The sequence below is a fragment of the Hippopotamus amphibius genome, chromosome 8 (assembly GCF_030028045.1).
Source record: "Hippopotamus amphibius kiboko isolate mHipAmp2 chromosome 8, mHipAmp2.hap2, whole genome shotgun sequence".
Lineage (NCBI taxonomy): Eukaryota > Metazoa > Chordata > Mammalia > Artiodactyla > Hippopotamidae > Hippopotamus > Hippopotamus amphibius.
This window is the reverse complement of record NC_080193.1, coordinates 141,338,765-141,355,035: the sequence shown is the minus strand read 5'-3', so window position 1 is coordinate 141,355,035 and position 16,271 is coordinate 141,338,765. Positions and strand designations below refer to the sequence as shown.

The 16,271-nt window shown below is 34.5% G+C and overlaps 1 protein-coding gene across 1 annotated transcript in view; it reads left to right on the top strand.

Annotated features, from left to right (window-relative positions):
- Positions 1 to 14,872, top strand: part of SCN7A (sodium voltage-gated channel alpha subunit 7) — a 76,236-nt gene extending 61,364 nt beyond the window's left edge. The window contains exons 18-25 of the mRNA XM_057746816.1: positions 1,102 to 1,275; positions 2,013 to 2,120; positions 5,243 to 5,521; positions 6,289 to 6,346; positions 7,118 to 7,251; positions 8,772 to 8,876; positions 9,195 to 9,465; positions 12,680 to 14,872. Coding sequence (XP_057602799.1) covers positions 1,102 to 1,275; positions 2,013 to 2,120; positions 5,243 to 5,521; positions 6,289 to 6,346; positions 7,118 to 7,251; positions 8,772 to 8,876; positions 9,195 to 9,465; positions 12,680 to 13,746 — 2,196 coding nt within the window. The 3' untranslated portion in view covers positions 13,747 to 14,872. The remainder of the gene's footprint in view (positions 1 to 1,101; positions 1,276 to 2,012; positions 2,121 to 5,242; positions 5,522 to 6,288; positions 6,347 to 7,117; positions 7,252 to 8,771; positions 8,877 to 9,194; positions 9,466 to 12,679) is intronic.
- Positions 14,873 to 16,271: the final 1,399 nt, after the last annotated feature.

The window sequence follows — 16,271 nt, the reverse complement described above, 5'->3', positions numbered from 1 at the left end:
GTACAGCATAAGGGATTTTCACCAAGTGAAAATGTACGCATGTAACCATGGCTTGCCTTGAGAAACTGAACCCTACCAGGGCTCCGGAACCATACCCTCACCCCGAACAGTTGCTGCCTCCTGCCACATAGGTGGCCAGTATGTGGACTTCAACTGCCATAGATTGGTTTTGCCTATTCTTTAATGTTTTAACTGAAATAGAAGCTTCTATATATCTTTTTATATTATTTTGCATTATGTACCTATCCAGTAAGTAAATACATGTAATGAATAAAGTTCTTTAAAATAACTTTGGATGATATTTTTAACCTGCTTTTATGGACACTTTTACTCCATAATCGGTTCAATCGAGTCAGCAATTCTCTTCTTTTATATTTACTTTTATTTAACAATAGGTTTTTAAGAATCACACCATTCTTTGCATAAGATTTTCATCCTTGTTTAATCTTTAACGCACTTTGAAGCAAGTCTGCCTGAGGTTATTGATACCATAATGCCTTTTTTCAGGGCTAAAAAAGTACTATGACATTGCTTTGAATGACATTATCAGATTTCTGCACAGCAAACTTGAGGTTCATCTATTAAAACCAAGAAACTTTAGAAAAACGTTATAATTTTGCTTCATAGTCATGTGTTTACAATGGTTTATCTGACAAGCTTTGCGACTTTTTCATGTACTAGCAGCATGGATTTCTGAAAAACACAGCTTTGGGGGGTTTATTTGTTTGTCTATCTCGGCTCCTCTATTTGCAGTGGCATGTATCTATGAGATGGCTATGTGGAATTAGAGATAAGAACTAGATCAGATGTGACTAAAGATTCTGCCCCTTAAATTTGATTAACTGATTTGAGAGAGGCTTTTTGGATCACTAATTAGAACCCTATTTAGAGGTTCTGGAATCGATTAGTGTTGTCTGCTACAGGCATGGGATCAGAAAATGAATGTGGAGTGTGTGAATAAATCCAAACCAAGCAAACAAGCCCTTGAGACTACAGTCTATGGCGATGCTCAACACCCAGGGATGCGATTTCATTCCCCGCTATGCCAATGGGTTTTTAGAAATTACATGTACACTGATCCTTAAGTTTTTTTACCCACAGGCTTTTGAAGATATTTATATTGATCAGAGGAAGACTATTAAAATCTTATTAGAATATGCGGACATGATCTTCACTTACATCTTTATTCTGGAAATGCTTCTAAAGTGGATGGCATATGGTTTGAAAGCCTATTTCACTAATGGCTGGTACAGACTAGACTTCATGGTTGTTATTGTACGTATTTTAAAGAAAAATGTTAAAGGCTCTTTGGTTTACTCTTCCTTCTTTACTCTCACTCTGACTTACCCTTCCATTTACTTATCTCTCTCTTTTCCCTCTATACATTTTCAGCCACCAACATCCCATATTTCTTCATATGTAATACCTAACATTCATCCTTTTCATCCTAAATTTTAACAGTTCAGTACTTAACTCCTGGATTCTTCTAATCATTGCCTATAAATTCACTGCTAATTAGAACAGGCTTATTGCACAATATCTTGAAAATATCAGCATTCTAAAATATTTAGATTGACTCTACCTTCAAATCGTACATTTAAAATTAGACTACTTATCGTAACCGTCACCAGTACCACACGGATACAGGCTACCCGAACAGCTCATTTGGATCACTGCAGTAGATTCCAAACTGAAACCTTGTTTCCACCACTGCAAACCTTTGTTCTCTTCTCCATATAACAAGCACATACCTTGTACTGTTGTAAAATGAAACTCAGCTCAGGTCACTTTTCTTGAAATCCTCCAATAAACAGCCCTCACTCAGAGTAAAAGCTACAGTCTTGGCAGTCAAAGGCCTACAGGTCTCTACATGATCCAATCTTATCTCCTACTCTCCCTTTCACCCATCCTGGTCTGACTCTGTATCTTTTCCATGATAAAAGTTCATGTTACACATTGCTTTGATTAAAGTTAAAATTAAATTCTATTCACTTTTTTTTTGATATATCCAGGTGTTTTGTCTTAGCTTAGTAGGAAAATCTCAGGAAGAACTAAAACCACTTATTTCCATGAAATTCCTTCGAGCACTCAGAGTTCTATCTCAATTTGAAAGAATGAAGGTAAGAGAAAAGTTCCTAATCTATCTATAGGCTTTTATTTAGGATCAATAAATCTCCACAAACTGACAATCTTTGTTGTCTTCATATTTGCGTCTTTAACAATATTAATACAAAAGCCTTATATGTTACTAATTAAAACTATAGAAGAACGGCTTATTAGTTATGCTTATTGACATTTTGGGCCTTTATTGCTCACAAGACATGAAAACTAATAAAGAGAAGCAAAAACTCTAATAGTTGAGAGAGAAAATATAGTTTCAAAAAGTAATACCATTCTTACCCACGGATACATAGAAGTGTTAATGAAATTATCTCCATGTTAAAAATATAACTGATAGAAAATGAAATGTTCATCCGTTAACTAACTTTTTTAAATCATAAGGACATCATACACACTTAGTAATTTACCAAATGAAATAACAGTTTGAGTTTTAAAATAAATTCACTTTTAAGTCACACGGCACAAATTATGAATTCTTGCCAGTCTTCTCTCTCTCGCTCCCATGTTAATGTTTCTTCTGCACAATGTGAGGGAAACTAATAGGTTGAACCATGTAAAATGGCCAGTGTTCAATCTTTGGGCCTATGATGGAAATCCCATATGGCTCAACCGAAAGGGAAAACAGAGACTATGACCACCACAAGTAGTATAATTATATAGCTATACACTGATCAGTTAAGTGCAGAATGGGGGACAAAGTCAAATTTTACCTTTTATTTTGTAATGGTACATCTGTATTTCCTTGCGTTTGTCATTTACTAGCCTGCCTAGTTGACTAATATTGTGGAATATCGTATATTCAATGGAGGTGGAAACAATAAGAAATTTATGTTTAAGCTGTATTGTTTTTGTAGTTGATACATTGTATGTTACATTTAAACTGTCATTCATTAAGAAACTCAATACCTAGATTCTTTCCACTTGGTTAAAAAATGGATATTTATTTTTATTTTAAAATTTGAATGATTATTATAAATCCAAACAGAAATATAAGTAATTTTTAAAATGTGTTCTACCAAAAACATACTTCCAAAATTTTAATAGTACCATCTTTATATTATTCAATATATTATTATATGATACACATTTGTGTACATATGCATGTATGTTTTAACTATGTTAATTACATTTTAATATATATACAAGTACATGATTGACAATATTTTTGTAATTAATATGAATCTGTGACTATTCTCCAAATGCATTTGATGTGCTGATGTTGGGAAAGAAACATTTGATAATGTAGCAAATACAGAAAAATTCCAATTATCATACACCTAGAAAACAAAAATTTTAAATATTAATTGTAATTTACATTATGACTTATGAAACATTTTATTAAAAACATTATGGAAGTCCACAAGGTGGTGATACTATCCAGTGCTTTTAAACCAAAATAAGGAGGAAAATAAGCTGAAAAGAAGAAAATGATTGAAAAGATCTGTAAGATTCAAGAATGACAACACAGCCAAATTTCTAGCACAAATTCAGTTTAGTGATAAGAAAATTTCATAGTCTATTCTAGGACTATAAACTACACACAGCCTATTAAATCATAGGGGCTGTGGGTGGGGAAAATGGGGAGGTGATGATCAAAGGGTCCAAACTTTCATTTATAAGATGAGTATGTTCTGGCTAATGTGCAGTATGGTGGCGACAGTTAGTAATACTGCATTGCATACTTGAAATTTTTTAAGAAAGTAGATCTTAAATGTTTCTCACCACATACCCAAAAAGGTAACTATGTGAAGTGATGAATGTGTTCATTAGCTTGATTGTGGGAATCATTTCACATTTTATACATATATCAGGACATCACCTCGTACATCTTAAATTTACACAATTTTTGTAAAGTATACCTAAATAAAGCAAAACATACACACAGATATACACTAACACACACAGATTAGATAATGAATGTACTTAGAATACTTTTCCTTATTTTAACAAACATTCTGGCATAATATCAGGGTTTCTTTTTCCTAATCAATTTAGATACGCAGAGAGGAAAAAAGAGTGTCAAAATCAGCAAATTGTCTGCCCTCAATTCACAGAAAAGTAGGAAGCAATTTGCTAGGGAAGCTGCCTCTGTCAGAAATCAAATGCTATACTATTTGATACCATACATTACTTAGAACGGTAATGAGACAGTAGCCATGGACAGTTCGAGGTCAGGTAAATAATTATGTTTAGGTCAAGGTCAGATCCAGATCTTAATCTTTACCTTGTCCTCTGAAAGTTCTGTAGATGAATTAACTCTGAAGATACATCATAGGTATATCTATGGAAAGTTATAAGTATATAAGGAAAGATAAAGAGATAGCAAAGACTGAAAATATTGTATCGGGTATAGCCACTGGTTTACATTCACCATAACAGCTTTAATATAGTGATAAGAATAAAATCCTGAATGTATCAATAATAATGAAAGAATAAAGGGAACTGAGGAAATGAAGACAGTGATTATAGATTATTGATGTTATTTAAGTTTAGGTGGTGGATTCGTTTCCCAAACTTCCCACTCTGGAGTGGTTCAACAGAGACAGTGGTTCAGAGAGGAGGTTTGTGATCTGTGATTTTGGGAGGCAGAGCTAGCCATTCAATGTTTCTTGAAACAGTCTCTTGCCTTGGCTTCACTGATCTACAATCTCTTGATCTTCCTCTTACTTCCCCCCCACTTCTTCGCCATGTCCTTTATAGGCTAATTCTCCCTGAAGTTAGAATCCCTGAGACTCAGGTTTAGGCTTACTTCACTCTCATTTTATCTGCTTTCTAAATAATCTCACACATATACACAGGTTCAGTTGTCTTGCCCCTTTCTGGCACAATATAAGAAATGGATAAATGTGTTAAATCAGTGACATTTATTCTAGTATTTATACTAAATAGCTCTGTGGCTTTTAATATTTTTAGTACAAAAATTTTGAGAATATCTGGATTTTTAATATGTATTTTTAATTGAAATTTGTTAGTTTATTCAAATACCAGATGTGACCTATTAAATCTTTAAAGATGGCCTTTTTTGTTATTTCAATATGACATTACATTAATATTTCCAAATTAACTAAAATACTTTCACATTTCTTACCTAAAGTTTACATGTTTGTTTTTTATATGCCAGGTGGTAGTGAGAACTTTGATAAAAACAACTTTACCCACGTTGAATGTGTTTCTGGTCTGCCTTATGATCTGGCTGGCTTTTAGCATCGTAGGAGTACACTTATTTGCCGGCACGTTCTATGAATGCATTGACCCAACAAGTGGAGAAAGGTTTCCTATATCTGAAGTCATGAATAGAAGTCAATGTGAAACCCTTGTGTTTAATGAATCCATGCCATGGGAGAATGCAAAACTGAACTTCGATAATGTTGGAATCAGTTTTCTTTCACTGCTTCAAGTAGTAAGTACATGTTTGAATTTGTGAATTATATGTCCATTCATATTGTAGGTGAACATAAAGGACAAAATGTGGATGCTTAATAAAGTTGGTTTTAAATCATTTTAGCAATTATTAGTTAGTAGATACACATTGTGGGACATATGGTACTAAGCTCATTTAGAAAGACAAAAGTGAAATATAGCCCTTGCTCTGCTGGGAAAAGGAAGTGGAAATAAAGGTAGGACTCACGGAGGAAATGGCAGGTACTGGGCAAACCTATTTCCTCCACCACTGATCAGATAATAGGTTCGAAATTTTTGATTCAACTCAGGTTACTGCTATTTTGTTTCTACTTAGTCCTTTGAGGAGTGGCTACTCAGTCCCCCAGCATCCAACAGAGACAAGGTGGTGAATCTTTCTTGCCTTACCCCCGTCATAGTAAAGCACATATACAGCAATTATAAGTAACTATGACACTTGGGCAGCATGTATCTATTTACCATTTATCCATCTATCTAACCAGCTCTCTCCCTCTCTTTTTATTAACACTATTTTAAAATATTTTAAGTTATTAACTACAGTTAAGCTAAGCAGTTTTAAATAGTTGTTAGCAGACAATATAAATGTGATAATGAAAGTGGTAAAGATCTCAATTACACAGTACATTGAAGAGTGGTCAGCCTTACGAATCAAATGTTTTACTGTGTTAATAACAGATTGAGTTTTAATTTTTATGTGCCACAAAGCATAAGATTTCCATAAGAATTAAATACATGCCATTTTTACAGGCAACATTTAATGGATGGATCACTATTATGAATTCAGCAGTTGATTCTGTTGGTGTAAGTACAATATAATCCTAGAACCATTGTTAAGGTTCATACAAAGTCATTTTTGCAATTTAAGGAGAGGACACAAGCAATAATTGAGTAATTAACATGGTAAAAGCAAATGCTTATGCTAGGCAGAAGTTAAATACATTTCAGATGGAATATTTCATGAACAATGAAGTCCTTCCAGGATTGTATACAATGGTTGCGCTCAATAGGCCCATCTGAAGGATTATCATAACAATCATTAAACCCATGCAATAAACTTTAAAATTCAAATAAAAGCAATGATATCTTTTCACCAAAGAACACAGGGGAAATATTGCCTCAAGTAGCACTGTTGTATTTTCTTGTCATAAACTGTGTTCTAAATCTTATGTTTTAGGACGTCAGTATAACTATTTTGCTTATTTTATCGCGTTTTAATTTATTTTATACTTAAAAACAGTTTTTTCAGAGCAATTTTAGATCTACAACAAAATTGAGAGGGGGTAGAGATTTCCTGTATACCCCTGCCCTCACACAGGCATCGAGTCCCCATTAGTGACATGACTCACCACAGTGCTACATTTTTTACCAAAGATGAACCTGCAGTGACACATTACGATCACCCAAAGTGTATAGTTCACCTTAGGGTTCCCTCAGTGTTGTACATTCTATGGGTTTGGACAAATGTATAATAGCATATACCCTTCATTATAATATCATACAGAGTATTTTCACTGCCCTAAAAATCCTCTGTGCTCTGCCTTATTTTGCTTATATTTTTAACTTAATTTTTAGGTAGATATGCAACCTAATTTTGAAGACAACATCTACATGTATTGTTACTTTATTAACTTTATTATCATTGGATTATTTCTTCCTCTGAGTATGTTGATTGGTGCTATGATTACTAATTTCAACAAGCAAAAAGTAAAGATAAGTATAAACATTCTTTGTTCATCAATGCCCAAGGGAAAAAAATGTCCTGCTTCAAGTCATTGGTTCTGGATTCAGCTTAATATCATTTTTATTTGGTACTTATCTTTTAAAAAATGACTAATGTTCTCACACATTGATGAATATTGCTAAAATGTTCATCCTTACATTGTTTTCTGTACTCAAATAAGCACAAAGTTTAAACGTTAAAAATTACAAATGCGTCTGTTTATATGTTTATAAATAATAAGGTGAAAAATAACATTGTTATGCATCTGCACAAATATCTGAAGATGTTTAAGAAAAATAAACCACACTTTTTACTCTCTGATATACTCAAAGCTTTCAGAGCCATAACCAGCAGAGACATCTTTGTCTGTTGAAGTAGCTTTTTCCACTAAAAGTACAGAGTCATAAATTCTACTCAGATGGCCTAAATAGGTGTGCTTGAAACAAATAAGAGAGAATTCAGAGGCAGAATTGAACAACCCTCTTTGGTACCATCTCCACACACAGACACCCTTCAGGGCTTCTATTAATACAAACACCTCAAAAGTCATATAGGTCCACTAATTTTAACCTCAGGGCCCTACTTTCTATTAGGCATAGGAATGCCTTATAGTAAATCAAAGACAAGAAGAGTTTAATCTTGAAATTCCACCTTTGACCATGTCATCAAAGTTTAACCACGTGCAGAATCTGGTAAACAAACCACTCTGAGTTTGCACTAATTAGATGGGATTAGACAGATCAATGGTCAAATATTCATTGAATTGGATGCTTCAGCTTCCTAGGGATTTCAACTCAATGGGATAACATCCTAGAGTTTGCTTCTGGGCGTCAAATTGATGACCCCTGTCAATTTTAAGTGATCAAGTCCTAACGTGGGCAGTAACAATTCCTAATTCCTAGATTAACACATTAAATATTCACCTCTTATACTATGCACATTCTGTATAAGATACTGAAATTAGCCCTAGAAACACAAAGATGAATAATCCCTGGAAGGTTCTGTGATGAGGTATGCATCAGGTGCTCTTGGAAAAATAGTGAAAAGGTATCTTCTGATAGTATTTGGAAAATCAAATGATTTATGAGCATATAAAAACACATATATGACCAATTCTATTTTTTCCTGATTATTAAAAGGTACAAATCAGCTTTGCTTTTAGCTTTTTAGTTCAACTCTTCTTAGTAACTTTTCCAGATATCCCCTGCTGTATCTCCTTTGTCTCTAACAAGAAGTCCTCAGCAACTAAAACGTTAAAATAGGGTTGGCTACCCCCAGGAAAGTGCATCAAAAAATAATGGAATATCCATCATTCCCAGTGTGTACTCTCTAAGTGTTTCTTATGGATTTTTGTGCAGAAAGTCAGACATATTTAATCATGATTTAGTTCATTGCAGTTAAGCCTTTTTTAAAGGATTAAATAATTGCCAAGCTTTTGAGAATGCATATTAATATAAGGTGAAATGTGGATTAAATATGATTTTAATATCTTTTTCTTTCATTTCTTTACCAGGGAGGCTTGAATATCTTTATAACAGTAAAACAGAAGAAACAATACCGTGCACTGAAGAAGCTGATATATGAAGATTCTCAAAAACCAGTACGTCGCCCAAAAGTAAGGAAATATCTAGTTTTTTTTTAAGTTTCTGAAAAAGTTTCCTTTACATATTCTCTCTTACAAATGAAGATGTGTTTTTAAAATTCTTAACAACAAATGCTTTTGACCAAATTCTTAAAATATGTTCTTTGAAAAAGCTTTCGATGGTCTTTTTTTTGTTTGCTTTGACTATATGCTATCATTGTAGTTTGGCAAAAACTTAGTCTTCACTTATTCTCCTATTTATGCTGGGAGGGAAGCTGTAGATCTAAAGGCAATGTGTCTATATAAATATCTTATTAATAAGACTATTACACCTTTTTTCTTTACACGCAGAATAAGTTCCAAGGATTCATCTTTGACTTGGTAACAAATCAAGTTTTTCATGTCATCATCATGGTTCTCATATGTTTCCAAGCAATAACCATTATGATACAAAGTGATGAGCAGAGCCCCAAAATGGACATTGCTCTCTACTGGATTAATGCAGTTTTTGTTATGTTATACACTGGAGAATGTGTACTAAAGCTGATCGTTTTCCATTGTAACTATTTCACCAGTGGATGGAACATTTTTGATTTTATGGTGGTGGTTTTCTCTATTACAGGTAAGATTTTGTTTAGTCACATTTTCATTTGTAATAATATTAATTCAGACAAACTCTTATAGGAAATGTCTCCAGATAAACACTCTCTTAATAAGCAAAACAGGTAGGGACCCTTTTTATTTCCAGCAGGAATGCCTTACATTTTTCCATTCATACATGTACATATGCCTGACAGATTAAGATATTAAAGATACTTTCTGAATTAGTGCATAGACTTTACTTGACAGACCACCAGGTAAATGCTTAGTTACCCCTTTCGTATGTGACATACGTTATTTTTCTAAGATGATTCTAGAAGGATCTTTATGTCCTAGCATGAATAACCTTTCAAACTCATTGTTTCCTTTCCTCTAATCTCTAAAACTGTCTACTGCTTTCGCAACACTAGAGTTTTAGGCTTTAATGAATTTGTCACAAGTTTTCTCTTACTCTGGAGATCCCAGTCCTTTATTTAACAAATATATTTGATCCCCCTCTTTGTGAATAGATATTATGCTATGTGAGAAGAACTCAGTAGCAAACAAGGAGGCATAATTCCTGTATATACATAGTTTGTAATCTATCAAGGGATACAGATAATTAAACAGTACATTTAATGTCATGCTGTTAAGGTTATGAGGGAAGAAGCATGGGATACCACAGCAGCACAGTAGACACAGGAGCACCTAATCAGTAAGCAGCGATCTGAGAAAACTTCATGGAAGAAGCAAAAATCTAAGCAGAGACCTATTGGGTAAGGAGGTAGCCAAGAATCTAGCATAAAAGTGTTTTAGGCAGGGAAAAGTCTATTTATTGTCTGCCTCCCATAAGACACATACTAGAATGTTATCTCCATAAGAGTAGGGACAACATTTAACTGTTATTGTCAAGTACTATTCTATGAAGTCAGTAGTGAAAAATGTAGCTAAACTGTCTGCCCAGTTGTGCTTCCAGAAAATTCACTCATCAGCTGGAAATAGAGGCAGTACAACTAATATTGATAGACAAGTACAAGAAGCTTGCTAGAAAAGTGTGTAAAGTCGGGAGAGGGCTGATAGGAAGAAAACAGAGGAAATGGAATTAAAGAGCCCTAAGAGATTGAAATGAGAGTTAGTGAATCAGACATCTAGAAGGAGAGGAAATTGTGGTCTGAGATAAAGATGCTTGAATTTGAGATCTCAGGAAATCAGGTGTCCTGGGTACAGAATGTGACCATAGATGGGTGTGACTAAAGTAAAATGATGGAGATTGTTAAAGTTAAGAAAGCCAAAGACTAAAGGACTGGCCTTTCAATGGGTTGTTGATGGTGGATGCTGGTGTGGAAAGGGTGGCATGGAGCCAAGTACCCAAGTCTCCAATGAATATGGGTGAGAGGGAATGAATAGATCACAGAACTAAGGAATAGTAGGCGATGGTATAGTTGAATGGCATGATCCACAAACTGTCAAAAATTTTGTTTTTCTTCATAAAATTGGTGTGAAGGAAAAGTATCTGGAAATCATATTAAAAATAAAAAGAAAGATGCTTGCTTGTTCCATCTTTCTACCCTTAGAAATATGGAATGGTTCCGTATATGTGAGTTAGCATACAATATCCGTCTTTCTCTTTCTGACTTACTTCACTCTGTATGACAGACTCTAGGTCTATCCACCTCATGACATATAGTTCCATCTCATCCCTTTTTATAGCTGAGTAATATTCCATTGTATATATATGCCACATCTTCTTTATCCATTCATTTGTTGATGGGCATTTCGGTTGATGAACTCAGTGACAAGAACAAGGACGCAGATGCAGAGAATGGACTGGAGAACTCAAGGTTTGGGGGGGCGGGGGGTGAAGGGGAAGCTGAGACAAAGCGAGAGAGTAGCACAGACATATATATAGTACCAACTGTTAGGTAGATAGCCGGTGGGAAGTTGTTGTATAGCAAAGGGAGTTCAACTCGAGGATGGAAGATGCCTTAGAGGACTGGGACGGGGAGGGTGGGGGGGACTCGAGGGAGGGTGGGGGGGAGTTGAGGGAGGGAGGGAATATGGGGATATGTGTATAAAAACAGATGATTGAACTTGGTGTACCCCCAAAAAAATAAAAAAATAAAAAAAATAAGAAATATGGAATGGGAAAGAATGTGCTTGAGTGCTGCAAGGGAAATGGTGTCCTCAAGATAGAGTCAGATTTTAGATAAGAAAGGAAGTACAGAAAATTTAGTGATGAGGAAGTAAAAATGTGTTTACAATTAAAGAGGGAAACCTCCTGCTTAATGGAAGAATTTGGAAGATTGAGGAGAAAGGAAAATTTGAGTCAGAGTAGAAAGTTCACTAAACACTGTGGAGATGAGGGTATATCTAAGATAGAACATCAGAGAGAATGCCATCAACACTGTCCAAATTAACAGAAATGTGAGAAGTGATCCTTCCAGATTCAACAAACATACCATCTCACTTAGAAGCTTCATGGGATTTTTTCCCCTTCTCCACCTTCTCAACTCATAATGAACCACACCCTCTCCAGCACTTCCAGAGATCATCCCTTATGTTTTTTATGGTAATTATAATTTCACCTTGCTTTATATCTCATTCCCGTAGTTCCCTCGTCCTCCCACCACTGCCAGAAAGAAAAGTTCTAGGCAAAGGCTCATTTATTCAATTCACATTCAAAGCTCCTAAGGGCCCAGATACTATTTATGAATTTAGATACTATTTATTCAATTCAATCTGTGAATCACTGAATGCCAAATAATTTTGTAATTATATTTATCAACTAGGTCTTTCTGCTTTGCATTATAATTAGTTTAAATGTGTACCTCTCCTCTCTAGATTTATATGGTCTTTGAGGATAGGAATCATGTCATTCATCTTTGCATATTTTCATAACACCTTTATTAGGTATCCAATAAAGGTTGGATTGAACTAAATTTCTTGGTCTAATTGCAATGAGAAAAGAAATATGACTGCTGTCCTACATTATGGATTCATGTCATCTGTGACTCCAGAAGTGCTTGATCTATAATACCCTTAAAGTGATGATAGAAATAATTCTCTCCCAAATTTTGTTAGACATTCTGAGCCTTGCCACTATTAGTATTTGGCTAACCTAAACTTTCAATATGTACATATGTTATGTGGTAAAGGATTAATTACCTTAACATATAGAAAAAACCCCAATGAAATGTGAAATAATTTATATTCCTCTAAATAATTGTATTGCCTGCTTTATCTTTTCCTATACCAAGGACTATTTCTGCCTCTGATGGTGGGATATTACCTTGTACCTCCCTCCCGCGTGCAACTGATCCTTCTCTCACGGATCATCCACATCCTACGTCCTGAGAAAGGACCAAAGGTGTTCCATGACCTGCTGCTTCCTTTGATGCTGTCCCTCCCCGCGTTGTTGAACATCGGCCTTCTCATCTTCCTGGTCATGTTTGTCTACGCCATCTTTGGAATGTACAATTTTGCCTATGTTAAAAAGGAAGCTGGAATTAATGACGTGTCTAACTTTGAAACCTTCGGCAGCAGTATGCTCTGTCTTTTTCAAGTTACAATATTTGCTGGTTGGGATGGGATGCTCAATGCGATTTTCAACAGTAAATGGTCTGACTGTGATCCTGATAAAATTAACCCTGGGACTCAGGTTAGGGGAGACTGCGGTAACCCCTTTGTTGGGGTTATTTATTTTGTCAGTTACATACTCATATCATGGCTGATCATTGTCAACATGTACGTTGTTGTTGTCATGGAGTTTTTAAACATTGCTTCTAAAAAAAGAGCCAAGACATTGAGTGAAGATGATTTCCAGAAATTCTTTCAGGTATGGAAGAGGTTTGATCCTGATAGAACCCAGTATATAGACTCCAGCAAACTTTCAGACTTTGCAGCTGCTCTTGATCCTCCTCTTTTCATGGCAAAACCAAACAAGGGCCAACTCGTTGCCATGGATCTTCCCATGGCTGTTGGGGACAGAATTCATTGCCTTGACATCTTACTTGCTTTAACAAAGCGAGTTCTGGGTAAAGATGTAAGCATGGAGAAAGTTCTTTCAGAGATGGAATCAGGATTTACATTAGCCAACCCTTTTAAGATCACATATGAACCAATTACAACTACTCTGAAACGAAAGCAAGAGGTAGTCTCAGCAACCATCATTCAACGTGCTTATAAAAGTTACCGTTTGAGGCAAAATGACAAAAATACATCAGATATTCACATGATAGATGGTGACATGGAAGTTCAAGCTACCAAAGAAGATACTTATTTTGACAAAGCTGAGGAAAAGTCAACTATTCAAAGCCACTTCTAATCCCACTTACTACCTTTTCACCTTCTTTGCATATCCCCCAAATGCTAAAAGTTTAAATCAGAAATAAAAGCAAAGATCAGAGAAAGTAAAGATTTCACTTAATAATCAATTGTTTACAACCCATGGAAGATAAGTTTGTGCTCACAGGATCCCATATCCAATTCACTTTTACCCCTATATATTCTGTCTCACCAAGACAACCTCTTAACATCACTGCAGAGTTAAATTGAGTTAAAATTGTCGTTTAATAATCCAAAACTTGTTTTCTCTATATGGCTTATATTGTGTGTGCTTTTTCTGGAGGATGGGGAAGGTGGTAGCAGAGATTAGTAGCAAAAGGAGCTTCCTTATACATTTTATGTCTACTTTAACTTGATGAAATTCAAGTCCCCACTAATAGGACTTAATTACATATGAACACGTATTTTCTTCATGTGGGATGATGTTTTAAAAAATAGTACAGTGCTACAGGCCATTAAATCATAATCTTGCCTAGGCAGATGCCAGTCAGGGGAAGAGGAAAGGCAGTTCTTAGAAAGTGCCTTTGAGATTAGTCACAGAGACTCTTGGGCTGATTCAAACCACTTTTGAAAAAGATCGATTAGAGTCTAGCTTTTGTATTTGGTTATTTTGATTTTATTTTATTTTTGGTCCTGGGAATTAATGTTGTTTCATTATTCTTAGATTCCCAATTTCTCATCTTTTTGGCTAGTTGCAGCTGAGGTCTAGATCTTTAAGAGAATGGGTTCCTAAAACAATCAGCATAAAGGGAACTACAATTACAACCTACATTTTCTAATTTTTCTCATTTCTCATTGGGAAACAAGTGGCCACTTTGAAGTACTTTGAAGCACTGCACTCCATGGTTTTTTTTATAACTTTGAGAAAGGAAGTGATCACTAAAACTGTGCGGACTCTGAACTAGGAGATCAATGTGTAAGTTTGTTGTTGGTAGTGTTTTGTAACATTAGTGTTATACAGATATCATATATTAACACATATATGCGGACTATAGAAAAATAGTACAAATCAACTGGTTTGCAAGGCAGAAATAGAGACACAGATGTAGAGAACAAACATATGGACACCAAGTGGGGAAAGCGAGGGGCGGTTGGGGGGAATGAGTTGGGAGATTGGGATTGCCATATATACATTACTAATAAGAAAAAAAAAACATCAAATTGTATACTTTATATGCAGTTTATTGCAAATAAAATAAAATGCAATGCAAATAAAAATATTAGTGTAGGCAAGTTAGTTTTCACTTTCTCATTTATCTTTCCAAGTGTTTTGTTTTGTTTTGTGTTTATTTTATCACATACGTAATTACTCTGTAAAATGTTTTATGTTTGAAAAACTTTAAAATCCTAAGCATTAATTTTCACTAGTAAATTATTTTTAAAAGATAGGCACAAATAGTTGTTTTGCTGCAATCATAAAATGCAGTCACTTGCATCCCTGTAGTTTGAAATTCTGATATTTATTCAATTTGTATAAAGATTGATTTCAGTGTGCCTGCAAAGTCCTAAAGGATTCAAAAAGAAAATATGTATACTGCTGACTTAATGACAAGCTTTAAATATGTTGTATGACATTCAATATCACTTAAATATCAGTAATTGTGTTTTATTATGAATGCATGATTTTGATTGAGCCTTAACTATTATAATCTATTTCTGCTCCTCAGAAATGTATTAACCTGACCAAGATGCCTTTGGGGGATCCCCTAAGCAAATGTAATTTCAGGGTTCTGCTTCTTACTCTAAGTGTTCCTTCCCTCTCTCCTCCCATTCTCCATCATGCGATGGGGACCAGTGAGGAGTCAGTGTTAATTTGGTGACATGGTGACAGCCGGTGCTTTATTTAAGCTTATCAGTTTTCTATTTCATGGAAATACTTTAATGTGGAAACTGCTTCAAATATTCAAACTGAATCTTAACTTGCTTCTGCAAATTCCAAAAAGACTATGAACTGATTTTAGTTTGAAAATTGTATCTTTTAATTGTAAATCATGTCTGCCACTAACCTTCCAAAAACTATGTAAAGGATTATTTTTAGCAAATCTTACAATATATTCTACTTTTTAGATACTAAAGAAAATAGTAAATAAAACTTGTTAACCATGCTAAGCTTCCATTCTTTTTCTTTGCTAAATTAGGTTGGCAACTTTGTATAATAAGAACTTTTTAAAGTGTCTTACATTAAAGCTTATTCATTCAGGCTCAAAATTCAAAAATGGAAATACTTGTGCTTTCTTTGGATTAACTTAATTTTGTAAAATAAATGTTAGTAAGCTTACCAGAGATCATTACAAACTGACAAAATGTAAAAAACCCTCCTCTTAACAAAATCTGAAGTTTACTAGATATATTTCCATATTATTAGAAGTTGCTTTATGGAAAGTAATGCTGAAATTAAATTTATTGGTATGCTACTATTTATCAATACCTGCTTCTTTAAAATTTTTCTTTCTGCTTCTTTAATAAATATAATTCACTTTAAAATGGTTTTTCAAATGTTGGAAA